This window comes from Malus domestica, chromosome 09 (assembly GCF_042453785.1).
Source record: "Malus domestica chromosome 09, GDT2T_hap1".
Taxonomy (NCBI): domain Eukaryota; kingdom Viridiplantae; phylum Streptophyta; class Magnoliopsida; order Rosales; family Rosaceae; genus Malus; species Malus domestica.
Window position 1 is genome coordinate 6103474 of NC_091669.1, and position 26135 is coordinate 6129608.

Consider the following 26135-nt stretch of genomic DNA (forward strand, 5'->3'; position numbering starts at 1 on the left):
CACTGCTTTTCCAGTCATATGTCACCAGCGGTGGAGCCATGGACGTGGAACAGGGACTGTCGCGGAGAAAAGATCGCACTTTCCATTTGGTGGAGGTATTTGGTCCTAATCTCCATCTCCTGGAACTTGCCTAGAAATTGGCTCCTCTGAATCCACAGTATTTTCGGGAAAATGGGTTTCTTTTCAGTTTCATACCTATTCTCTGAAAATAGAAGAATAGAAAAAAAACATTCATCCACACCGCTTATCAGAAGAACATAGACAACAATGGCATACACCGTTCTTAAAGACAACAATGGCATACACTGTTCTTTAAGATCTCACTGTTTTCTTTTCAGTTTCATCCAACACTTCAGCTGCATCTTTAACAAACCCACATCGAGAGTACAACCCCATAAGCGACGAACCCACAAATCCATTTGAACTACACCCAGACTTCAAAGCATCCCCATGAATCCCTCGTCCAAATCCCAAATCCCCCAACTCGATACTTTTCAAAGCAAAAGTAATGGTGTCGCTATCCAACCCGATATTCCACCTCCTTAAATATACGTACCGTTATCCAGAGAGACAGATAATCGGGGACGATGAAGGTGGGCTGTCTAGGCTTGGGCCTGGATTCGGGTAACCTGGCGCCGGCTGGATCGCGATCGCTGATTTCGTTGGCGAGTAGGTCGGACGAAGTGTGGGCGTGGGAGAGGGCGAAGAGGAAGAAAAAGGCGGCGACGGTGAGGATGAGCTCTTCCGCTGATCTGGGAAATCGACGGTGGTGATGAATGAAGCCCCACGAGCTAAAAACAGGTCGTCAACGTGGAATAGAGCCACTGCGCTCGCCGGGGAGTTGATCAAACAGAGAACAGTCAACGCAGACAACATGGTCGACGAGGCCGGAAGCCTGTAGTCCTAGTACCAGAAGAGCCTCTCGCACGACGGGGTTGGCTGTGGCAGGTAAGGCTTCTGCATCCATTTTCCTGGCACCCTGGCTCTTTGGGAATCGGTATTCTGCTCTCTCTCGCACTAGACCCGACTCGACCCGCACCACCAACCATAAACTTGCATCTTACCTGCCCACCAGCCGCGTCACCATCTTGATATACTCTTACGGGCCAAATCTGTCGTAACCCGTATGAAGTCTTCAGCATTTTTTACTTTTGTGAGCTTCTAGAGAGAGAGAGAGAGAGAGAGAGAGAGAGAAAGAAAGAGAAAGATAGGTCATGGAGCTCTAAAGTGCAGCCATGGCTGCCATTTTCTCGTTGCTTGGCTCTGACTGTGACAGAAATGGATAATACAGAGAAGCAGTATCGTGTGAGAGGGAGATGCGATGCGAGGGTTTAGAGTGTATCTGAGTCTTCCTCTGTCCTTCTCTCTGTGTGTTTAGAGAGAGACGGAAGGGAGAGAGAGAGTATTTGGTTTCCTTGGTTTTTTTGCAGATTTTTCAGATTCACGGTGGATGTTAAGAAATGAAAGAGAACCGACATAGTTTTTTGTGTCGATTCCCACAAACGGCGCCAAATGTTGATGCACAAAACTGGAGGTCTTGGAACAACGTAAATCCGACCGTGAATCTGCAAGTAATGTAAATAACATAAGATGTATCGTGGTTCACGCCAAGGTTTGGGCTACGTCCACACTGATTATGTATTTATGAGGGAGAGAGAACCTCTCTAATGTGAGAGGGGATGTGAGAGGATGAGGGAGCTTAAAGCCTAAGAATTGGCCTCTTGGGGGTGAGAGTGAGACCTCCCCCAATTGTGAGGGTGAGGGGTCATTTTATAGAATAAGGGCTCCTCACTTATTACATATTTTCCCCTTCCTTTATTACATAATTACATTTGAGTCCCCTGAGTATTTATACGATATCTAAATACGGAGGCCATAAATATGGTATAAACATTATTAATAAGTGAAATCAACTAGTTAATGTTCTGCAGCTATGGAACAAAAACAGTATTAATAAAATAATTACAAATTAATTCAATTGGAGAAGGTATGGTTCGCCTTCTAAGTCTTGCTCTCCTAGGCCTAAAATCCATATTTTCTTGTCAATTTCTTCACATTCTAAACAAAAATGATAAGTTTTTGTCGACATTATAAACATAAATTTAATATGATATGAAAAGTGTAGAAGGATTGGACTATTTTATTTCTTTATTGTGTTAGGAGACATGCGATGATATTACTACTTATTTTATTTTATTTATTTTATCGGCATAAAATAAAATGATGCTATTATGAGATGTAGTGATAAATTGCTTGCACTTTCTTCCTAAAAGAGAGATAATACTTGCACTTTTTGGGTCCATAATTTTAGAAGTTGGAAATGGCGGAATCTCTGATTTAAGCATATAAGAATAAATTGTGAGATATTTACAAAGGAAAAAAAAATGAACGGTGAGACTAGAAGGTGGTTCTTGAGAGTGTTGCGTTGGTGGTTGTGCTGTCTCTTGGCAGCCTTCACCAAAGCAACGGAGGTAGATTGTCTGTCTGTTTGAGTGCCCTCCCTATCCCTTCCTATTTGTGGTTAAATTACGTAAATATTTTATATTCTTATTGCTTTTTATCTTATTATCTTTATAAAAAAAATAATATAAAATGTTGACATGCACTACTACAAAAGGGCCTTATAGTGTCAGTAGATGGTGTCAGTTTAATATAATATAGTGGCGGACTAGACAGTTGCGACACTTATTGAACATGACGTCGGTTTAATATAAACATTTAATGTCGCTTTTAAACCGACGTAAACATTTAGAGTCGCTTTAAAACCGACATACATTTTAATAATTTTTAAATACTAGTGTCGCTTTAAATATAACAGTGTCGCTTTTAAGCGACATAAAATATGAGTGTCGCTTATAACCGACACTAAATTATTTTTTTAAATATTTTGAAACACAATGTCACTTTAAATTAGTTTTTTTAAATATTTTGAAACCCAATATCGGTTTTAAGCGACAAATTGATTACTCTCCCCCGTGTTTTCTTCTTCCTTTCTTGCGTTTTTCCTATTCGTTCTTCTAATTGACAAACCCCTTCCCGTGTGTTCTCTCTTGCATCTTTCTTATTTGTTCTTCCAACTTCATTTATTCCTTCTTCAGAGCAGTAAGTTTTTCTTGCTTGTAATATTTTTATTTTCACCTCTTATGTTTAATTTTTATTTACAATTTATTTTTTGTAGGGAATTTATTTAAGCTAGTTGAGTACATAAAGAATTGATCGACAACGGAATTCTTCCATAATTCAGGTTTTTATCACTAAATTCTTTAATTTTTAAATTGTATGATACACAAGTTTATTTATTTAAAAATTCTAATTTAAGTACTTAGATAAATTTCTACTATTTTTGTTAAATTAATAAATATTTAGTGAAATTAATTAATTTTGTCACTTGAATTGTTCTGAGAAAATGGAAATGAATAATATTTATAAGCATTTATGTTAAATTAACAATATTAAATATAACATGAACTTGTAATATTTAGTAATATAAGAATATATTATGTTAAATTATTTTGTTTTGCATTCTAATTGTTATTTTAATTTGTTTTTGTTGTTATTTTGATAACTTTTGGTTGTCATTTACTAGAATAGATTAGATGAGCATAAGTTTGATAACTTTTGTTGTTATTTTAATTTGTTTTTACTATAATAGGTGTTGAAAATTAAAAAATTGCAATCGTGGTAGAGTTCGAGGGTTGAAAGATAGAAATTGAAAATTCTAATAGTTTTGCCTACATGATAGGGATTGAAAGATTGTAGGCATCTTAGTGTTAACGTAATATTTTGCCCTTGTAAAGTGGTAAGACATGGACAAGAGTTGGTTGATGATACCCCGAAATGGAGACTTTTTTAGGTTGCTTGAAGAGGCGGATCAAGATTTATGGCCAGGTTGTAAGAAGTTTAAGAAATTGGAAGCAGTTGTAAGACTGTATCAGATCAAGTGTTTAGCAGGAATGTCAGACGAGATCTTCACCACTTTACTGGAGTTAATTAAAAGAATGTTGCATGAAGGGGATTGTTTGCCTGAATCCTGTTGTGAAGCCTTTCTCAAAAGTTAAAACATTGCCAATGGACTCAAAGCTTGCATGTTATTCCTTTTACAAAATCCTCAATTTTCATCGATCTTCATGACATAAGATTTTGTGGTATCCACTTCTGTAAATATTTTAAATTGACGATCAAATTAGTTCATTGTATTCCTATAGGATCAAGGAGTGTAGTTGTAAAAAATCATCAAAATCGGAGTTAAAATAACCGTTAAATCGTGATTTTTTATTTATAACCGTAAAAAAGTTTTGTCTCCTTACTTGATCTTTAAATGTTTTTTTTTTGCAATTTTTGGCGTATGCAATCTCGAAGCATATATAAACAAGTTTGACGGTTGGATCGTTGAAATTAGTTTCGTAGAATGCGTATCCCATCAAAATGATAGATTCACTAACACTTAGAGTTTATTTATATTTTCATTAAGTATAACATAAGAATTTGTGGTATCCACTAGGGTAAATATTTTAAATTTAAGATCGAGCTCATTCATTGTATTCATATAGGGTAAAGGAGTGTAGTTGTAAAAAATCATCAAAATCAAAGTTAAAATCACCGTTAAATCATGATTTTTCGTTTATAACCGTTGAAAAGTTTTGTCCCGTTACTTGATCTTTAAATGTTTTTTTTTTGCGATTTTTGGCGTATGCAATCTTGAAGCATATATAAACAATTTTGGTGGTTGGATCGTTGAAATTAGTTTCGTAGAATGCGTATCCCATCAAAACGATAGATTCATTAACACTTAATAATTTATTTATACTTTTATTAAGAATAACATAAGATTTGTGTGGTATCCACTAATGTAAATATTTTAAATTGAAGATCGAATTCATTCATTGTATTCATATAGGGTCAAGGAGTGTAGTTGTAAAAAATCATCAAAATCAGAGTTAAAATAACCGTTACATCGTGATTTTTTGTTTGTAACCGTAAAAAAGTTTTGTCCCGTTACTTGATCTCTGAATGTTTGTTTTTTGTGATTTTTGGCGTATGCGATCTCAAAGCATATATAAACAAGTTTAACGGTTGGATCAATGAAATTAGTTTCGTAGAATGTGTATCCCATCAAAATGATAGATTCACTAACTCTTAGAGTTTATTTATACTTTCATTAAGTATAACATAAGAATTTGTCGTATCCACTAGGGTAAATATTTTAAATTGAAGATCGAGCTCATTCATTGTATTCATATAGGGTCAAGGAGTGTAGCTGTAAAAAATCATCAAAATCAGAGTTAAAATCACCGTTAAATCATGATTTTTCTTTTTTAACCGTTGAAAAGTTTTGTCCCATTACTTGATATCTGAATGTTTAATTTTTGCGATTTTTGGCGTATGCAATCTCAAAGCATATATAAACAATTTTGATGGTTGGATCGTTGAAATTAGTTTCGTAGAATGTGTTTCCCATCAAAACAATAGATTCATTAACGCTTAAGAGTTTATTTATACTTTCATTAAGAATAACATAAGATTTGTGTGGTATCCACTAATGTAAATGTTTTAAATTGAAGATCGAATTTATTCATTGTATTCATATAGGATCAAGGAGTGTAGCTATAAAAAATAATCAAAATCGGAGTTAAAATAACCGTTAAATCGTGATTTTTCGTTTTATAACCGTCGAAAAGTTTTGTCTCGTTAGTTGATCTCTAAGTGTTTTTTTTTTTTGCGATTTTTGGCTGATGTGATCTCGAAGTATATTCAAACAAGTTTGGTGGTTGGATCGTTGAAATTAGTTTCATAGAATTCGTATCCCATTAAGTTCAATGGTGTGTGTATATATATATATTTATTAAGTAGATTTAAATTTATTTATTTTGTATGTATAACACTTAAGAAATTGAATGGTATGTATATTTAAGCTGATCCAATGGTCACCAATTTAAAATTTAATTTAATAATATATATATATATATAATTATTATAGTTTTTAGGGGTATAAAATTGTTACATTAATATATATATATATATATTAATATATATATATATATAATTATTATAGTATTTTTTAGGGTTATAAAATTATAAAATTAATATATATAAAATTATAGTATTTGAAATATTAGGCGGGAAATTTCCCGCTTGTTTGCATGAGGAAATGGATGGAGAGACTTAGTGTCGGTTTTAACCGATGCTAGTGTCATTAAAGCGACGCTATGTGAATTTCAAAAAGTGTGTCAGAAGTTGGCGTCGGTTTAAACCGACGCTAGTTTCATTAAAGCGACGCTACGTGAATTCAAAAAGTGTGTCAGAAGTTGGCGTCGGTTTAAACCGACGCTAGTTTCATTAAAGCAACGCTATGTGAATTTCAAAAAGTGTGTCAGAAGTTGGCGTCAGTTTACACTGAAGCTAGTTTCATTAAAGCGACGCCAGTTTCATTAAAGCAACGCTATGTGAATTTCAAAAAGTGTGTCAGAAAAGTACCCATAACCCCTCTCTTTCCCATTTCAACCGTGTTTTCATTTCTCCCCCAATTTCAAACTTTCTTCTTCTCCTTCCCCAATTCATCTGTGCGTCCCCTTCTTCCTCCTTTTCAGTTTTTCCTCAACTCCTTCCCCATTTGTTTTGGATCACCAATTTGAAGATCAACATTCTGAGGAACTCCAATTCGAGGAGGAAGAGCTTGAAGGTGGTTCATTTTTAAATTATTATGATTATTAATTTTTAGTTTTTTCTCAACTCCTTCCCCATTTGCTTTGGATCACCAGTTTGAAGATCAACATTCTGAGATTTACTCTAGATAACAACATTTTTCTTGCTACAATCAAAAGATCTAACTATAATTTAACCGTCGATCTTTTCACAAAAATTGTGAGCTACAAGTCACCATTTTTTTTATTGGTTTTGAGAAAATGTACAAGAATCATGATAAACTTTTTATTACTTATGTCACATAATGAATTGTAAGACCATTTCCGAATCCCTAATAACCTTTTTTTTAGAAGGCACTTAAAAGATCTTGCTAAAACTCATCGATTGAACTTTTCACTAAAACTGTGACCTGTCATGATATTATTTTCACACAAATTATGAGTTGTCCTAGTTATTTTGTACTAATTATTTTACTAAAGTAGTTGGAAAAAAAATACCTTCAGGATTAGGCTTAGTTTATAGAAACATAATCTCTCATGGGCAACTTTGCCCCCTCCCTCAATGGTTATGGTGCTATCTCGGATGGGCTTCCATGTCCTCCGCCATCTTTTGATTGATGTCTGATAGTGGAATCACTATTAGCCTCTCCCTCTTTTGTTTCACCTGAGTAGTGTTCAGTAGTATTTGTTTGATTGTATAAGCCGTATTTCGCTACTGTCTAGTTTGTATCGACTGCACTCTCTTTTTTATTTTGGGTTTTGCCTTTGGGCTATCATAGCCTTTATTTGCACTTGCTGCCCCTTTTCGGGTCTTTAATGAAGTTTTCATTTGACCAAAAAAAAAAACAAAAGATGCTAGGTTCAACCCGATTTCTCATCCTTCAAGCAGCCTCGTGGCTTCCGCATAATCCTCTTCCTCTTCTTGTGTATTATTACTGGTCAAAATAGTAAACATGCGAAGAATTAGTAGAACGGCGAACGTTGTCGCTTAGATGATGATGATGATGATGCTGATCTGGTTGAGCTGCTGCTGGTAATAAGGAGGCATTGTCGCCGAGGCAGTGGTCGATGACGTACGGCACCAATTTTTTTTTTTTAAGTAATTCATTCATGGTGCAGCCACAAGCTAGCCAGAATTATAACCATGGGTCAAAGATAGGGAAGTAGCTTATGTGACCAAATTAAAGGAAACAGACTCGATTATTTATATTCACTTGTAGTTAAATACATAATTATACACCTTGGAAGATTATTATCTAGCTTTCGAAATTCCTAGATGGCAAGGTTGAATTTAAAGTCATCACATCGAATTCATAGGTTTGAGGTAAACTCAAATGACAGAGACATAATATGTTCTAATTGCTAGAAAAAATGGCAATTATTATCATCGTTAGTTGCACATAATGAGGTGAATAAAAGATCTATTGGTAACTAATGAGCTGTATGAAAAGTATGCTGGTGGCTAATACCCACATTAGACACTACATTATGTGCAACTAACGTCATTAACTATTATTTAAAACACGAATAATGTGACAATCACAAAGTAAAATAGTAGTAGCCGGAGAAATAAAATATTTAAATCTATTTTCAACTTTGTAGTCATGACATGTTGCGTCCTTACGAAGACTATTTGTACCTCGCAATTTACCATTTTACTTATGACATGTAAATTAAGATGCATGTCACAATCATTAAGGTATTGACTTTAAAAACATCGTTAACTAACCAACATCTAATCGGTACGTAGATAGTCTACGAAGATAGCACAACCTTAAATTTGAATATGTACTGAGGAAGTACGTACCGAAATGAATTATACTTATCCCTACCAAAATTTTTTGAAGTACTAATCCAGAATTGCAGATGAAGAGAGTGCTTTGCTATTTGCTAATGGGGGTGAGAAGAAGCAGTAAATTAAGCCAGTTAATAGGAGCAAAAAGACTGAAAAGTTCTCATTCTACAACACCGAAACGTTACGTGCCTGTTTGTGTTGGTGTGGATGGTGATACTAAGCGTTTCATGATTCATTCCAAGTTGCTTCGTCATGTAGAGTTCTTGAAACTGCTATATAGATCAGCTGAGGAATATGGGTTTTGCAATGATGGGGTTTTGAGGATTCCATACGAAGCCAGGGATTTTGAAGAGTTGTTCGTGGCTAGAATTTCCGTTGGGATGTTTCCTAGCAGATGAGCACACAGCTCCCCGAGAGGTTGGCGCTGGTCGATGCTTTCTGTCGGGTTTCTGCTTCACTGGCGGGCTTGTCGGGCAAAGTTTGTCGGACAAGGCTGAAAGAGAAGGACAGAGTTAACTTTGAAATGTGCCTTTGTGGGGCCTTAGGTATAGGCCTTGAGGCTCACAATCAAGATTAACTTTTAAGTGTTCAGGCGTGCCACTGCCATCTTTAGCATGGCAGATGTAAAACGGATGTTGAGTTTTAGTTGTATATATACCCGAGAGACTGTTTTAGTTATGAAAGGTGCCTTTGTGGGGCCTTAGGTGTAGGTTTTGAGGCTTCCAATCAAGAACTAACCCAATACTCGAATATATAATGTTTGTTTCATTGATTGCAGAAGTATTATGACTATTATACTTCTGATTACCCGAGTCCGAAGAGCAGAAAGAATCCAAATAGGTGCCTTTATAGGGCCTTAGATATAGGCCTTGAGGCTTCCCATCAGAATTACTTCTATACTCAAACGTTCTACGATAATCATAATATAACAGACATAAAACTAGGAAATAGGTCGATTACTTGCACCCCAAGTAACTTCGGACTTCTTGTTATCAAAGACTATCGTGGATGGGTTAAGTCCACATAAGGTTCTTTTTATGCCTTGAGACCAAGGACTTTTGAATGATCAATCTTACATGCACAAGGGTTTATAACCTAGATCTAATTTAAACTATGAATACATATATCAATCGGATTCAAGAACTGAGGAGTCTTTTAATCATCAGCTTGCTAGAAATAACTTGGATACAAATGGAAGTATACAACATATTACTAGACTAATGACTGAAAAGACAAAAACAAAAAGGGTCGGGCAAGGTTTCACCTTGTCGGGCAAGGTTGGTCGTCTTGCAACTTCCTATCTTTGTGATTTATAAAGGGGCTTGAGAGTTTAGAAAGAGGGATAAGGAGATGAGTTTACAAAAGGAAATCGATACTACAACAAGTTTAAGACAAGGTAGCAGAGCTATTACAAAGGGTTTGGGTGAGGGTTGATCCCGAAAGGGATGAAGGCTTGGGCTGACTACAGCTTCGTTGAAGGCAAATCTGGCTTTGAGCAGAGTTTGTGCTTGTATTTGTTTGTTTGATTGAGTGTCCTTATCTCTGATTTCTCTTTCTTCTTTTATAGACACTTCGGCTTGGCCTCCTGTAGCAGTAATCTTGCTCGAATGCAGCTTGAATGACAATGACTCATCAGCTTTTTACTTGTACTGCCACTGTAAAGTGCTTTTGGGTTGATTAGCTGGCTGGTCTACACCACTTAACCTCTAAGTAGGTGAGCAAGTGGTTCAAATGGCCTGCACCTAATCAGAAAAGGGCCTTTCCTGCTTTCTGGGCTTTGGCTGGGCTTCGAGCTTTTCCCCTTCTAGACCTTCTTTTGGGCCAACTCCTTCTTGAGCCCAAAGTTCAAGTTTTAACCCAAACAAGAGTATTGGATGATCAAGATTCCCAAACCTAATATTTACAGGGTTGAACCAGTTTAATTAATTATTTGTCATGGGTTTGTCAGTAAGTAAACTGTATGATGTAATTATTTGAATACATGATCTTAGTTGGGTCCAATGGAAATGTTTTTTTTTTCAAAGAAAACCTCGACGGTACGAAGTAATTTTATTGATAACGAAAAAGAAGTTACATCTAGTCAGAGGGACATAAACCTAACCTCTCATAATGGAAATGCTATGATTGAGCACCGTTTTATTGACATTATGATTAAGCACCGTTTTATTGGCATTACATAATATCTAAAACATCTGCATGATAATGTAATTTAGTTTACATAGGGTAGGCCTCAACAATGGATGCTAAAGCTGGAATTTTGATGACTTTGTAGCGAGGGAAACCTCCTTCTTCCAATATATTCTTCCATTCAGTCTCAGTCCTCTCTCTTCCACCTGACGCGTGTGCAATCATCAATAAATCAAAGACCAATCGTGTGTCATCCAGAATCCCTTCACCATTTGGCTCTAGAACTATATCAACAATAATGATCTTCCCACTTTTTTCGGGTATTGCTTTTCGACAATTCTTTAAAATCTTGATGCAATCATTGTCACTCCAATTGTGCATAATTCGCTACATTAATCAAAAGTTAATTAGTTCGTCATTTCAAATTTAACAAATAATACTATGTCTAACTAACAACGTTTCTTCAAAACCAAGAGCTACGAGATCACCCACAAAAGGAAAGAAATTTATACCTACAAGGCTACAACCAAACCATATAACTGGAATGTAAAAGATTTTATGGTGACTTACCTTCATGAAAACTGCATCAGCATTTGGAATACTGCCCTCAAACATATCACCACTTACATGTGACACACCATGGTACACCGGTGCTGTGGCTACGACATGGGGCAGATCAAAATTGAAACCTTTGATGTTGGGATAGGACTTGACAATCTCAGCCACTGCACTTCCAGTCCCACCACCTACATCCACTAACGATCCCACACCATCAAACCCATGTTCATAACCTGTGAGTATTGCCTTCATCACAACCCTAGTAGTACAGGCCATACCATCATTGAACAATTTGTTGAACTCTGGATTTTGGGACGCATAGTCCCAAATCTCAAGTCCATGGGCCATCTTAAAGGCATATGGACCTCCTTCTTTGACGCATTGGCCGAAATAGTGCCAAGGGGCCATTAGGCAAGGGTGATTCTCCATCATAAGCATTGGGGCTAGGCTCAGCTCTGCGTTATGTAACAACCATCTTGATGAGTGTGTCAACCCGTAAAGTGGTTCCCCACCATCAGATGGGTGATGTATGGCAAATATATTCCGGCGGACAAGAAGTCTCATGATGCGTGTGAGGTACGTCATGTCTGGGGAGGGTGCTATGGACGAGGCTACTTGGGACAAAGTGATCATAGGCTTTGAGTTTGAGGCACCATCAGTAGGACTATGGGAGTGTATGATATCGGCAATGCGTAGCTCCACAGCACATTTTAAGGCCATGGAATCAGCAAAACCTAACATGTACTTCCATATATCTGCTTGGCCTCTTAGGCTTGCCTCAACTTCTGTTGCTTCCTGCATTTCCATCTATAGAGCGCTTTTGAAAAGATGTGCTAATTACATGAGTTATATAAAGAAGGGAAACATATATTATATAATCTCAATGATGTATCCGAGTTATATGGATAAGGGAAAAAAATATTATATAATCTCAATAATGCTGAAACCTTTTGGTAAAGTGTAATGCTCAATTGGTGGTGCAAGTAATGTTGCAATTAAAACTTATCTTTTCTTTCTCTACCTCAGTTTTTTCTCTTCCTCTTCGATGAACCCAAAAGCATCTGAAGAAATCATTAGATAGTACTGTATCATCACGTCAGCTGTTATACTTTGATTAAATTTTAGTAATAATTCCTTAACTTTAACTCAATTAGAGCAATAGTCTCTCATCCTAGAAGTGCTCTTAGCAACACAGTTATACATATATTTCTATTCAAAACCGATCACATGATTGAAACAATAAACTTGTAAGTCTGTGTCATCCATTTTCTTATTATATATTTTGTAATATATATATATATATATATATATATATATATATATACAGTTTTCAGAAATTAATCATCATCTAGGATCCCTTAATTAACTTCCTTAAACAATGTTGGAAGTAGCTTGTTCTTGTTAGCTAGTGTTTGTTACAGGCAACACTTATCTTGGTTACTTGTGTATTTCAGTTTCAAACAATTCGGCAACACTTTATTTTGTTCTTGTTAGCTAGCAGACGGTAGACTCATGAAGTGGGGGCAACTAGGATTTGTTTTCTTTTCCAGAATATTATCGTGATATATGTATAGGTGGAAGACCACGTCAAATAAATATGCAGAAAAAACATGTTGCAGATGGGTCCCCTTTGGAGCAGGTTGCTTGCTTCTGATACTGTTTAGTGATGGAGGAGGTGGGAAATGGATCATCTCCGAATCCCTTCTTCTTAATTCACCAAATCAAAGAATCCATGCCATTGAAAATTGATTCAACGGCTGAAGTTATTATAACTTTTAAAGTGGGTCATTGTTTATGGCCATTTGATCAAATTTCAATGGCACGAATTCCCTGATTTGGTAGATTAGGAGGAATCCGGATCCCTTTCCGAGGAGGTGCCTAAAAATAAAGAACAATACTTGGTTACTCAAAGATGAGTAGGAACTCATACTCAAAATTCTTAGTGTTTAAATCGCAGAGCTTTGTGCTTATGATCAGAACTGTTCATATTATGAATCATATTGTAAAGATCATCTCTGCAAAAATTAAATAAAATTAAGGTCGTTTAGTCAATCTATAACAAATAAATAGACGGTTTATAATGCTTTTATCAATAATGTTAATTTGTTTTTAAATAATTTGATGACTAAACAACCTTAGTTTTAATTGATTTTTTGCAAAGGCGATCTTTCTATGGTGATTTATAATATGAACAGTTATGCTTATAAACATAAAATTCTATAAATTGACAACTAACAATTTTGAAAAATTTTAAATAGGAGTTTCTACTCATATTTGAATAGCTAAATATTGTTCGAAAATAAATCCAAGGCACATGGATATGTACAGTGACATTGCGAGAAAGTTCTACAGATAAACGTGGCACCACTACCTTGCAGTTGCAGACTTACAAAAGCATCCCTGGTGTCATTTTCTTCTTCTGTAACCACGACATGTCACAAAAATATTGCAGAGAAATTCAGTAATTAATTTATTATAAAACCTTATTGACACCGAAAATGCGACATATCTTCATTTTTACTTCAGCCAGAGCAATGGTAGTAATTGTTCAAAATTTTACTTTGAATTTAGCATCTCAATCCTTAGAGAGATGTGACAACTTGCTTATATTATTCATTATTAATCGCACAATCATTGTCTATATGATTTGAACTCGAGATTTTTTCAAGGTGAGATGAGTTGATTTGTTACGTATATATTGGATGGAGTTGTGCCCTACTAACTTAAAGACTCAAATCGTGCTTAATGTGATATCATCAACAACTTTTCTGAACAAATAACAACTATAAAGCTTTGGTTTAGCTAGCCTCCATCATAATTTCAATTACTTTAATACTATGCTTATTTCTAAGTTCACATGGTAACACGGTAATCAAGATTTTCTCTTTAGCAAAGTGAAAATTAAGTATCGCTAATATCAAATCATCATTCCGAGCCATCCATTAGGTTAATTAAGCTAATTCTAGGTTTGAAATAGTACAAAGGTAGTTGAAGAAAATGAGATAAAAGTGACTTCTTTTTGTTATTCAAAAAGGAAGCATAGAAAGCGTGAAACATGTTGCCAAAAAGACACATCACACCCCAAAACTTTGTCTTCTAAACTAAGATTAAATAAATGTCTTAATCTTTTGTGTTGTTATCTGCACAAAATTCGGATGCATATGATCTCCTACATGTTCATACACATCACTGTCAGACTTATCACCTACAAAACACAATGCCATAAAGCTACTCGTCAAACTGGAAGGGACCCACTCTCATTTTCAATCTCAAGATCAACTCATGCCCACATCAACGCTGTGCTGGATATCTATCTACTTGTTCATACTGTTGAGTAATTGCTGACAAAAAAAAAAAAAAACCCTTAATGTTGTAAAATCGACAGTGGGTGCAGTGGAATAAATAAAATAAGACACAAAATTTACGAGGTTCCTCTACAGTCAATGTGACTGGAGTACGTCATCGGGGCAGCAGTGATGCTTTCATTATAATTTGGAATAATAGGAGTACAAAGATAACTCTCTCTATTATCTCCTCTCCTCTTCCTTTCTTTTCTCTCTTCCTCTCCCTTCCTCTCTTTTCTTTCTTTCTTTTCCTTCCTCTCTCTCCTGTGAACCCATATCACTTCATCTCCTTTTCTTCCTTTATATAAACAAAAGAAAGCATTATTCACTTTACAATTTTTCCACAAATGAATAGTGAAAATACTGTGCATAAATAGTAACAAACTATTCATGTGGGCCATCCACATATTATCACAACACTCCCCCTTGGATGGCCATAAGTCTTTGATTAACTCTTTAAAATCTTGATTTGTTTTGAATGTTTCCCCTGATTAGTATCTCCCCTTGATTTCAAATCATTTAGGCTGATCGTTGATAATTCTGCTTCAGTCTCTTAGCGGGGAGAGTTGCCGAAAGAGGTGCTTTACTTGTTGTTAACTTTCCACAGGCTTTTTCTTGAATTGGGCTGTAGGACTTTCTGCTAGACTTGCATCGAAGATCTGAATTTACTCCTTTTATCCGGAGCAGTTTGATTCAAGGGTGGTGGACACTTGATCTTGAATCGGACTTGTGATTTCTTCAAGGACTTCGAGGCTTGATCTTGAATGAAATTGGACCATGAGGAGCTTCACGTGACAAGTGATCTTCGGCTTAGTTGGGGATGAATCAGCACGTGTTCATTACACTTGTCTCCACATGCTTCAATGTATCTTTTTCACTTACCTTACTTGCTCCCCTGGCTTAAGTAGTATTTTCCCTGGTTTTCCCCTATGCATGTGTGGCATATTCTCCTGCAGTATTTGCCCTCTGATGCAGGAGTAGAATGCAACCCTTGCATTTGGATGGTTCATCACTTCTTGGTGACTGGAGATCCAGCTCCAACAACAGTTGAAGATGACTACTCGAGAGCTAGGTAAGCAATCAGGAAAGGTTTCAGGCAATCGTTTCCTTATCGGGAGTTTGAGTGGAGGTTCCGACATATTGCTTTCTTTATCATTATCTTTGCAAGTAAGAACAAGAACAAAGGAAAAGATATGGAGATTGCATGATATGAGATACTCTTGCTTTCGGCCCTGAAGATATGAGATAATCTTGCTCTGGTGTGACTTGTTTGAAGATGTATTCTCGGATAGGAAGAAAACTGAGTATTTTGAGATGCTTTGTTGAAGATGCATTCTCGGAGATGAGGAAGGGTTGGACATTCTTGCAAGTCTGCCTTGTTATGGAGAACGGAGGTCGACATATATAGAGATTTCTCAATAGCAAGTGCTGGTGCTGTGCTTTTACTCTTGTCAACAAATGTGGTGTAATTAGAACAGTAAGATTTACGCGTTTTCAACTTTGTCAGAGATCTTTGACAAAGTTGCACGCGATATCCGAAAAAGCTGAGATTACGTCTAAAAAATGCCAACGAACTTTATTCAGAAAAATCTGGCTTTTGAAATTTTGAGAGCCATGCCACTTCGATCTTTGAACAAGTGGCTCTGTTGCCTCTTCTTTTATAAAGACATCAATTGTGTTCAAGAGTATGCTCATAAAATTGCTGCTTGAGAAATTTCCCCCATCTTGCACTTCTGAAATTTTATTTGACCTCTTTTTTCCTTCATCATTTCTGAAAATGACTTGCCCATCTAACATTTGCTTGGATTTGAGTATTATGAGTGATACAGATGAGCATCATCATGATAACATATTGCGCCCGTCCTTCTTATCTTCTAATGGTCATCTTACGGTTGGGGACTCTGTGATGAGGAATAACATAACCGCTACTGTGGTAGCTAGGAATTTTCTCACTTCAAAGGATAACAGAATCCTTTCAAAACGGTCTGACGAGTTGGCCGTTCAAGACTCCTTGGCTCTCAATGTTCAGTATGCTGGCTCTGTTTCCAATATGGGCCAACACCTACTTGCTTAAACTCGCCAAGTTGAATCATTGATAGCTGAGGTGGCAAGTCTTAACCAAGAGATTAAAGGGCTCAAGCACGAGAATAGTGTTACACGTGCTTGCAAATAATTACTCGACGAGTATGAAAAGAAAGCTCGACCAGCTGCAGGAATCCAAAAGTCGGATTCAAAGTGATCACCAGAGGTTCGTTGCTAGATTCCGAAAGCAGCTGATGCCTTCCCCTTCTGGTGTTTCGCCAAGTACTGGGGTGCCACTTGATCAATCTCCAATGCCTCCCCCTTCTGGGGTACTTCCGAGTACTGAGGCTTCACATGAGCAACATTTATGAAGGCTCTATCCTGTTTGTTTGTTTTAACTCATGTGTATGTACATATCTGTAATTTCTTGGAGATATTAATAGATAAACTTTATTTCATTCCATGTATTGTGCCAAATACAATAAAGCATATACTTTATTAAGATGTGGTACTTCTGGACCAAATATTAATTTATCTTTACCTTCACGAAGATAAATGATTATTCTTAGTGTCTACATCATTTGAGTATTCAACTCATAATCTTCAATCCATATGGTTCTTTTAATATCATAAACATCATGGGTAAGATTCGTGTTGGTAGATTGTTCGATCTGCAGTTCGAGACAATATTTCTCTCAACATTTTATAATCTTTCTTGACTCTTCAGAAGTCTTAATTTAATATCATCAACTCTTCAGGAATTCTAATTTAATGTCATTGACTTTTGCAAGAGATTTTAGTATGTTGCAACAATATCATAATGATAGTACCCACTAAGGAAATTTATACCATCCCTTGGTATTGAGTACATATTTTATGTTTTACCCTTCGGAGGCTTGCTTCAAGCAATTTGAATCCTTCAAGAATTTTCTACACTTCATGACACATTTTCCTTTGGAATTTATACAAAGCAATTTGCTCCCATGTATACTTGAGGGATTTACTTATGGAGATATGATGTGGGCGACTCACAACCCTTCATATATAATTCTCCATTTATATGAACTCGTTTACAAGAGTATAATTTCAGGTTTCAATTAGTAACCTTATGTCATATCATGTGAGTGTATTACACTGTATTACAAATGCCCATATGTAACCTTCTTGATTCAAAATCTTTTGGCTATTTGTATTGTATTCAAATATATAGGTCCATTTTTCCACGTTCTTACAAAATTGTAATGGAATTGCCTTTCTCCATTTTGGCCAATAATTTTCCTTTTGTCGACGAACAAAAGAACGTGACTCGATATTAATACAACTCATTGATGAATTTATTAGCTACTTATAAAAACCAAAATTACCATTGGTTATCATCAATCCGTGATCCCATATTCTCATGTGCATGCGCATGCATAAAAGCTTTTCATTTCTTTGGATATCCATTGCCTCTTCAAGGGCATTACACTATATCTTCCAGGATAGTCATAATTTAGAGAATGTTGATCATAACCTCCTCTTGAGCGTTATAGAGCTTGGATTTTAATCTCCACTTCCGGGGAGTTAAGTCATTGGAACCTATACGTCTATCATGCTACATGCATGAGACATCAATATTCCCATGTCCGTGGATTGTCCTATTTGGGATGTGTATCCATGCGGCGACTGTCATGCTTCTGGCATGCAACAGTTATGCTTCGAGAATGCAATAGTTCAGTAATGCTATATTCTTCTTCTTTCAAATGACTAAACCTTTTGAGTCTGAAAGTCTGCCACGTTTCAGGCGTGCAACAGATAAATCATTTACTGTCTCATTATTTTGTCCAACAGAGACATCAATTCTTGTAGGCACATTTGCAGCAAGTATATATGATTTCATCACTTTTGTTGCATCATTCAATTATTCCTATTTCATTTTCTCATTGATTGCTTCGTGAATCAAAATAAGACAAATTCTCTTCGTTCTTCTGGAACAATATTTTCTTATCATTCTTCTGGAATGATATTTTCTCATCGTTCTTCTGGAACAATGTTATTTTCTCCCCTTAATGGCGGGAAAACTGTCTTATCAAAATCATAGTCCGCAAATCATGAGGTAAATATATCTTTAGTCAAGGGTTTTAAATGTTGAATGATAGATGGTGGATCAAATTCAACATAAATTCCCAGTTTGTATTGATACTTTATTTTAGTACGTTGTGGCAGTCTTACAGGCACATAGATAACACAACCAAAAACTCGTAAATGTTAATGTTTGGCTGGTGCCCAAACACGAGTTGTACTGAGAAATATTGATGGTTGACAACTAGTCTCAACCAAACTTAATAATGAATTATGTAAAATTACATGTCCCCATGTCAAAATTGGCAATTTCATTTTCATGAGCAGAGCGCAGGTAATCAATTCCATTCGCTTAATAAAGGCTTCTGCTAAACCATTTTGAGTATGGACATAAGGAACTTCTGGTCCTTATTTAATAGTCTATAAACTGAGACTCTTATGGCTTTTATTACAATTAAGTTAAGGTACTGCGGCACTTCAAACTTACGGTACTCATCTAGGAACTTCATGTCCTGATCTTCAGGATCAAATGACTTCATACCTGATCTTTTTGCGTGATGGAACTTCAGGCCCAATCATTTTTATATGATAAGGATCAAGAAATTGCAGGTTCTGATCTGATCAATGAACTTTAGGTCCTATATATACTCATTGTAACAAAAGATAAGTGCAATAAATAAATTAAAGCAATAGGCGGTAATTCCAACCATAATGAATAAATTGCATTTAAGTAAATAAAGCTTGTGACAAGGGCTTTAATTCAACACCATCAAAACTTAAAGCAATAGGCGATAAAACCGTCCATGGTAAATAAATTGCTTTAAAGTAATAAAGCTTGTGACAAGGGATTTGATTCAGCACAATTCACATAAATATCAAAGCTTTAAAGCAAAGGGTAATAATTCTACCCACTGTAAATAAATTGCTTTAAATAAATAGAACTTATGACATGGGCTTTAAACCAACACCATGCACATAAATATGCCAAAACAGAAAATGCAATGATTAAGTCCTCATCTTTTACTTTTTCTTTTTCTTGGTCTGCCACTTCTTTTGTTTGATTCCTTTTATTTTTATTTTTATTTCACAATTCTGAAGTCATTTTGGTTACTCAGTAAATAATAGTAACAATAAGTTCTAATTGGTATTCCGCCTCCGGTGAGTTTCGAAAAAGTCGAAACAGTTCTCATAAGTTTTGTAGTCAAGAGTGTCTGCAACTTATGAGAAGATCAAACCGTTAGATTTAGTTCAAATTTTAGTATGATATGGATAAGAGGATACCAAACAACTTTCGTGAAGAAACAATTTCGATCTGAGCTACCGAAATAGAGTTGTGGTACTCATAAGGTGGCTGTCCAGTTTTATGCGGAAATTGGAAACTGGTTTGGTATTTCAGACATCTGCGACGATCGCACCGTTAAAGTTTTCTGAAATTTTGATATGTTGTAGATACTGAACGGATGAACAACTTTTAAGAAGAAAGTATTTCAATCCGAGGTCCATAACTTGGAGTTTCGAGGCTGTTTACACGGCTGTCAAATTCTTTACGAATTTTGAGTCTGTACTTTTTTGCTTCTGCAAAGGACGATATACAGTCATGCAACAACATATATATATTTGCTTCAGGAAAACCAGTAGTACAAATATTTTAAGATGAAATGAAAAGATTTTCTTATCTGTGAGATTCCAGCTGAAGGAAGTGAATAGGATTTGTGACGTTGTGCTTTCCACTGTCACAAGAGCTTCTCGTGCTGATAACGTGTTGTAAAATCGACGGTGGGTGGAGTGGAATAAATGAAATAAGACACAAAATTTACGAGGTTCCTCTACAGTCAATGTGACTGGAGTACGTCATCGGGGCAGCAGTGTTGCTTTCATTATAATTTGGGATAATAGGAGTACAAAGATAACTCTCTCTATTATAAAACCTCATTGACACCGAAAGTGCGACAGATCTTCATTTTTACTTCAGCCAGAGCAATGGTAGTAATTCTTTAAAATTTTACTTTGAATTTAGCATCTCAATCCTTAGAGAGATGTGACAACTTGCTTATATTATTCATTATTCATCGCACAATCATTGTCTATATGATTTGAACTCGAGATTTTTTCAAGGTGAGATGAGTTGATTTGTTACGTATATATTGGATGGAGTTGTGCCCTACTAACTTAAAGACTCAAATCGTGCTTAATGTGATATCACCAATAACTTTTCTGAACAAATAACAACTATAAAGCTTTGGTTTAGCTAGCCTCCATCATAATTTCAATTACTTTAATACTATGCTTATTTCTAAGTTCACATGGTAACACAGTAATCAAGATTTTCTCTTTAGCAAAGTGAAAATTAAGTATCGCTAATATCAAATCATCATTCCGAGCCATCCATTAGGTTAATTAAGCTAATTCTAGGTTTGAAATAGTACAAAGGTAACTGAAGAAAATGAGATAAAAGTGACCCTCTTTTTTTTTATTCAAAAAGGAAGCATAGAAAGCGTGAAACATGTTGCCAAAAAGACACATCACACCCCAAAACTTTGGACTTGGATTGTCTGCCCCTCCCATTTCGGTGCCCTTCCCGTGCCCTCCTGTTTTGTGTGGTCACGGTTAAGCCACTTCAATATTTTATATTGTTTGTTTATAAAAATAATAAAACAAAAAGAAATAGTAATATAAAATATTGACGTGGCTTAACCGTGATCACACAAACAGGAAGGCACGAGAAGGGCACCGAAATGGGAGGGCAGACAATCCAAGTCCCAAAACTTTGTCTTCTAAACTAAGATTAAATAAATGTCTTAATCTTTTGTGTTGTTATCTGCACAAAATTCGGATGCATATGATCTCCTACTTGTTCATACACATCACTGTCAGACTTATCACCGACAAAACACAATGCCATCAAGCTACTCGTCAAACTGGAAGGGACCCACTCTCATTTTCAATCTCAAGATCAACTCATTCCCACATCAACGCTGTGCTGGATATCTATCCACTTGTTCATACTATTGAGTAATTGCTGACAAAAAAAAAAAAAAAAAACCCTTAATGTTGTAAAATCGACGGCGGGTGCAGTGAAATAAATGAAACAAGATACAAAATTTACGAGGTTCCTCTACAGTCAGTGTGACTGAAGTACGTCATCGGGGCAGCAGTGATGCTTTCATTATAATTTAGAATAATAGGAGTACAAAGATAACTCTCTCTATTATCTCCTCTCCTCTTCCTCTCTTTTCTCTCTTCCTCTCCCTTCCTCTATTTCTTTCTTTCTTTTCCTTCCTCTCTCTCCCCCGCGAACCCATCTCACTTCATCTTATCTTCTTCCTTTATATAAACAAAAAAAAGCACTATTCACTTTACAATTTTTCCACAAATGAATAGTGAAAATACTGTACATAAATAGTAACAAACTATTCATGTGGACCATCCACATATTATCACAATACTCCCCCTTGGATGGCCACAAGTATTTGATTAACTCTTTAAAATCTTGATCTGTTTTGAATGCTCTTCCTGATGAGTATCTCCCCTTGATTTTCGTTAAAGTTCCCTTGTATATATGGTGAAGTGCCGGTTGTCACTGAACTATCACATCAATAAAAAATATCTAACTGAATTATTTTTTGATAAAATAAGTGTCCAAATTCGTTCAAAGTTGTTAATTTCATTTTTACTATTATATTTAAAACTATTTTATCTAATTTTTCTTTAATTTAAGTCATTTAGCATATTTTAGATTGTAATACTATCATTTTCTCGTTTATAAACGTTTAACATTTCATATAGGTTGGTTGCTAACAACTAATTCACCCCTCTAAAGTTAACTTAAATTATTTATTATGTAAAATTATCAATTTACACATAAATGCTTATTTAGTAACAAAAATGTCATGTCACCCTTGTGTGTGCATAAATGTGTGTGTGTGTGTAATGATGGCAAATTGAAATGGGAGGAGACACATGATGGCAGAAAGGACATACATAACGCGCAGAATCCAGAGAGTAGAGAAAAGTCGTGAAGGTGTGAGGAAGAAAAAATAATGGGAGGGGACATATGATGGCAGAAAGGACATACATAACGTGCGGAATCCAGAGAGTAGACAAAAGTCGTGGAGGTGTCAGGAAGAAAAAATGATGGGGTGAAGAAAGTAAAAGTGTGAGTAACCCTTTAAAGATCTAAGTTCCAAATGTTACTTTAGAAATCTTAATTGTTTATAAAAATTTCACTTTTTAACTTTGCGGAATTGGGTATTTTGAGTAGATAATAGATAAGAGTTGAACCAAAAACCTTTATTTGTGTATGTTGTGGTCCTTTCAAATGTTGGAATAAAGTGTTTGTCACTGTTAAAAGTAAAAACACTTCTCTCGGACCTTTAAGAACAAGTCCACACATAAGGACTTTGTACCAGCATCCAGCCAATTTATCTATCCCAGTGAACAGTAATAGACTCCAATGAATAGTAATAGGTCAATGCATCTCCACCCCTATGCGTTGGCACCCAGTGAAAAAATACGTTGACACAAACGATCTCCACCCCTACAAAATGCACTGGCAACCAACCTATTTAAAATATTTTTAAATTTTTTCTAAAAGAATAAAAAAATAAAATAGTTTTAATTTCGGATAGGATTTTTAACCAATCTTGTCATGCCATGTGTCATTATCCGAACGTACTATTTTATGAATAGATTTCCGCTAAGATTTTCAACCAATCCCGACGTGCCACGTGTCACTTCCGTTTTACAATAATTTAGCCAAGATTTCGATATGATTTTCAACAAATCACATCATGCCACTTGTCATTATCCGAACGTACTATTTTGTGGATAGATTTCCGCTAAGATTTTCGACCAATTCCAACGCGCCACGTGTCATTCCGGTTTACAATAATTTAGCCAATATTTCGATAAGATTTTCAACCAATCACGTAGTGCCACGTGGCATTGTCCATAACCTCATCCTTTCTTTTTTTGTCTATATAAACCCTGCATTTATCCTCACACCAAGCTTAATCCTTCTTTTTAGCTCAGAATCGTTGTTCATCGTTTTCAAATCTTGAGTTCTTATTACAATGTCTTCTTCAAGGAGAATGTATAAACAATTGCAGGAGTAACAGAAAAGGTTGTTGGCACAACAGGCAGAATTGGCCAATCTCAAGGAAGGTGGAGGTGGAGATGAGGCTTTCTTCATGGAGGAGCATGAGGATGATCACCATAGAAGGCAGAGGGCCTCACATTCCCGCCGTGTCATCGAAGCCGTGGGTCAGATAGCCAAACCCAGACGTGCTGCAAACCTCGATAGAAAAAGGGAAAGACGAGGTAAAGATCTCTTGGAAGATTATTTTATTCCCAACAGTATATTCCCTAATCATGTTTTTAGAAGTCGTTTTAGAATGCAACGAAGTTTGTTCAACAAAATCATGAGTGCCATTTGCAACCTTGATTCATACTTTGTGCAAAAAGATGATGCTTTTCATGTTTTAGATCTTCTTCCCGAGTAAAAAATTACGGCTGCCTTGCGAATGCTTACATATGGAGCATCTGCAGATCAAGTGGATGAGATCACGAGGATGGGAAGAACAACTGTTCTAGAGTTCCTGATGCGGTTTTCCTCTGCAATTGAAGCCCTCTACACCAATGAGTACTTCCGGACACCCACGCCAAGGGACATGCGAAGGCTTCTGAGGAAGGGTGAGATGCGAGGCTTCCCTGGCATGATTGGAAGCATCGACTGCATGCATTGGACTTGGAAAAATTGTGGCTTCATTTGGCAAGGAGCTTATGACGACAGAAAATGAGCCAAAAACATCATTTTGGAAGCAGTGGCTTCATTTGATACATGGATTTGACATGCTTTTTTTTGGTGTTCCAGGAGCTCAGAATAACCTAAATGTCCTTGCCCAATCCCCAGTATTCGACGAACTATTGCAAGGAAAATCGTCGAGATGCACATATTGGGTTAATGGTACCCAATAAGAGGGATCATACTACCTTGCAGATGGCATTTACCCAAGATGGTCAACGTTTGTCAAAACAGTGCCACATCCACAGACTGAAAAGGAAAAACACTTCGCAAAATGTCAAGAAGGGTGTAGGAAGGATGTCGAGCGTTGTTTTGGTATCCTGCAAGCTCGTTGGGCGATTATCAGGGATGTAGCTAGAATGTTTGATGTCGAGGCTCTTCGATCCATCATGATGACGTGTATTATTCTTCACAACATGATTGTTGAAGATGAGTATGATTATGATGCCATCAATGAATACGAGCTGGATCTGATCAACAACTCACGAACACGTATCTACTGTGCTCATGACAATCCTGAAGATCCCGTGCGACACGACCCATTGGAACGGGATGGACGTTACAATGAATTGATCGTTCAGTGGTACACGAACTTGCAAGAGCCATACTGGCACGTAACTCGCCAGAATGACTTGATTGAGCACTAGTGGGGATTGCAAGAAGGTGAAGATAATTAAAATGAGGCTTGTGGTTGAAGAATAAAGTGTATTATTTTTTTTAAGTTTATGTAATTCTATGTAGTGTGTTTTGTTTTTAAGTTTATTTGGTGAGTTTATGTAATCTTATTTCATGTGTTTAAATAAAGTACAAATATAAATAAATAATTACATTACAATTGCATAATAAATTAAATAAATATAAATAAAGTTCTAAAAATAAATAAGAAAAAACATAAAAATTACATAAGAAATTAAATGAAGTTCAAAAGAAAAAAAGAAAAAACATAAAAATTACATAAGAAATTAAATAAAGAAAAAAAGAAAAAACATAAAAATTACATAAGAAATTAAATAAAATTCTAAAAAAAATAAGAAATTACATAAAAATTATACAAAGTCTCTGGAGCTAGGATATGTGGTGCTAGGATCTTGGTTGCTATGATTTGTGTAGCTAGAACCCCCTTGACTTGTTTCCGCATCTCTTGCACGCCTCCTTCGCACGACATCTTTTTTTTTTTCCGATGTCCAAAAATATTTTGAATTTAGAGACAGTCCTATTAGAGACTTGCTCATAGTGTCACGATCTGCTTGAGCCATCCTTTCATCTCTAAGCATTTCATTTTCTCGATGAAGTGCTTGTCTAACCAGCTCGTTCTCTCGATTAACTATTTCTCTTTGTCTCTCAGCCGCTGCATCACAGGCCTTAGTAGCTGCTATTATTACTGCCATAGCAGCAACTTTTTCCTCATCTCTAGCCTTTTCCCGTGCCATGTTCAGTTCACCTTGGCGAGCAAGTTCCTCCATATATTTAGTGTAGTCATTTTGGGAAGAACTACCTTTTTTCTTTGATGCCTTTTTTACCTTGAGGCCTGAGGGACTGACGAGTCGGTTGGGTCTCGGGCACTTGTTCAGGCGTCCTTTTCGTGTCTTCAAATGTGTTGGCTTCTTGTTCGGTCATGTCTGGTTCTGGCGAACTATGTAGACCCATGCCGTGCATGACAACTTCTGGACCGGTTGCCACAATTCTGTATTTAGGGCAATCTTTGACAATTTCCCAACATTCCCATTTGTTGAATGATTTGTTCTGGTTATTTGAATTGTAGAATGCTTGAGCTTGTAGTGTCT

The 26135-nt window shown here is 36.1% G+C and overlaps 1 protein-coding gene and 2 long non-coding RNA genes across 3 annotated transcripts; 1 reads left to right on the forward strand and 2 right to left on the reverse strand.

Moving 5' to 3' along the window:
* Positions 1-10543: 10543 nt before the first annotated feature.
* On the reverse strand, positions 10544-12012 carry LOC114826943 (xanthohumol 4-O-methyltransferase-like). The gene is made up of 2 exons (XM_029107936.2): positions 11134-12012; positions 10544-10950 (listed from the first exon to the last, which is right to left on the reverse strand). The coding sequence occupies exons 1-2, from the start codon at positions 11926-11928 to the stop codon at positions 10651-10653; spliced, it is 1095 nt and encodes a 364-aa protein (XP_028963769.2). The 5' UTR covers positions 11929-12012; the 3' UTR covers positions 10544-10650.
* A 9143-nt stretch (positions 12013-21155) lies between these two features.
* LOC139188072 (uncharacterized) lies at positions 21156-21848 on the reverse strand. The gene is made up of 2 exons (XR_011571227.1): positions 21655-21848; positions 21156-21567 (listed from the first exon to the last, which is right to left on the reverse strand). It is a non-coding gene; the product is annotated as an uncharacterized lncRNA (long non-coding RNA).
* Positions 21849-23555: 1707 nt separating this feature from the next.
* Positions 23556-25188, forward strand: LOC139188113 (uncharacterized). The gene is made up of 2 exons (XR_011571286.1): positions 23556-23867; positions 24033-25188. It is a non-coding gene; the product is annotated as an uncharacterized lncRNA (long non-coding RNA).
* Positions 25189-26135: the final 947 nt, after the last annotated feature.

Excerpts from the sequence above, each read along its gene's own strand:
- LOC114826943 (XM_029107936.2), bottom strand. The coding sequence starts at position 11,928 with ATGGAAATGCAGGAAGCAACAGAAGTTGAGGCAAGCCTAAGAGGCCAA. Across the intron at positions 10,951-11,133 it reads CTGATGCAGTTTTCATGAAG|CGAATTATGCACAATTGGAG; the intron begins GTAAGTCACCAT and ends TGATTAATGTAG.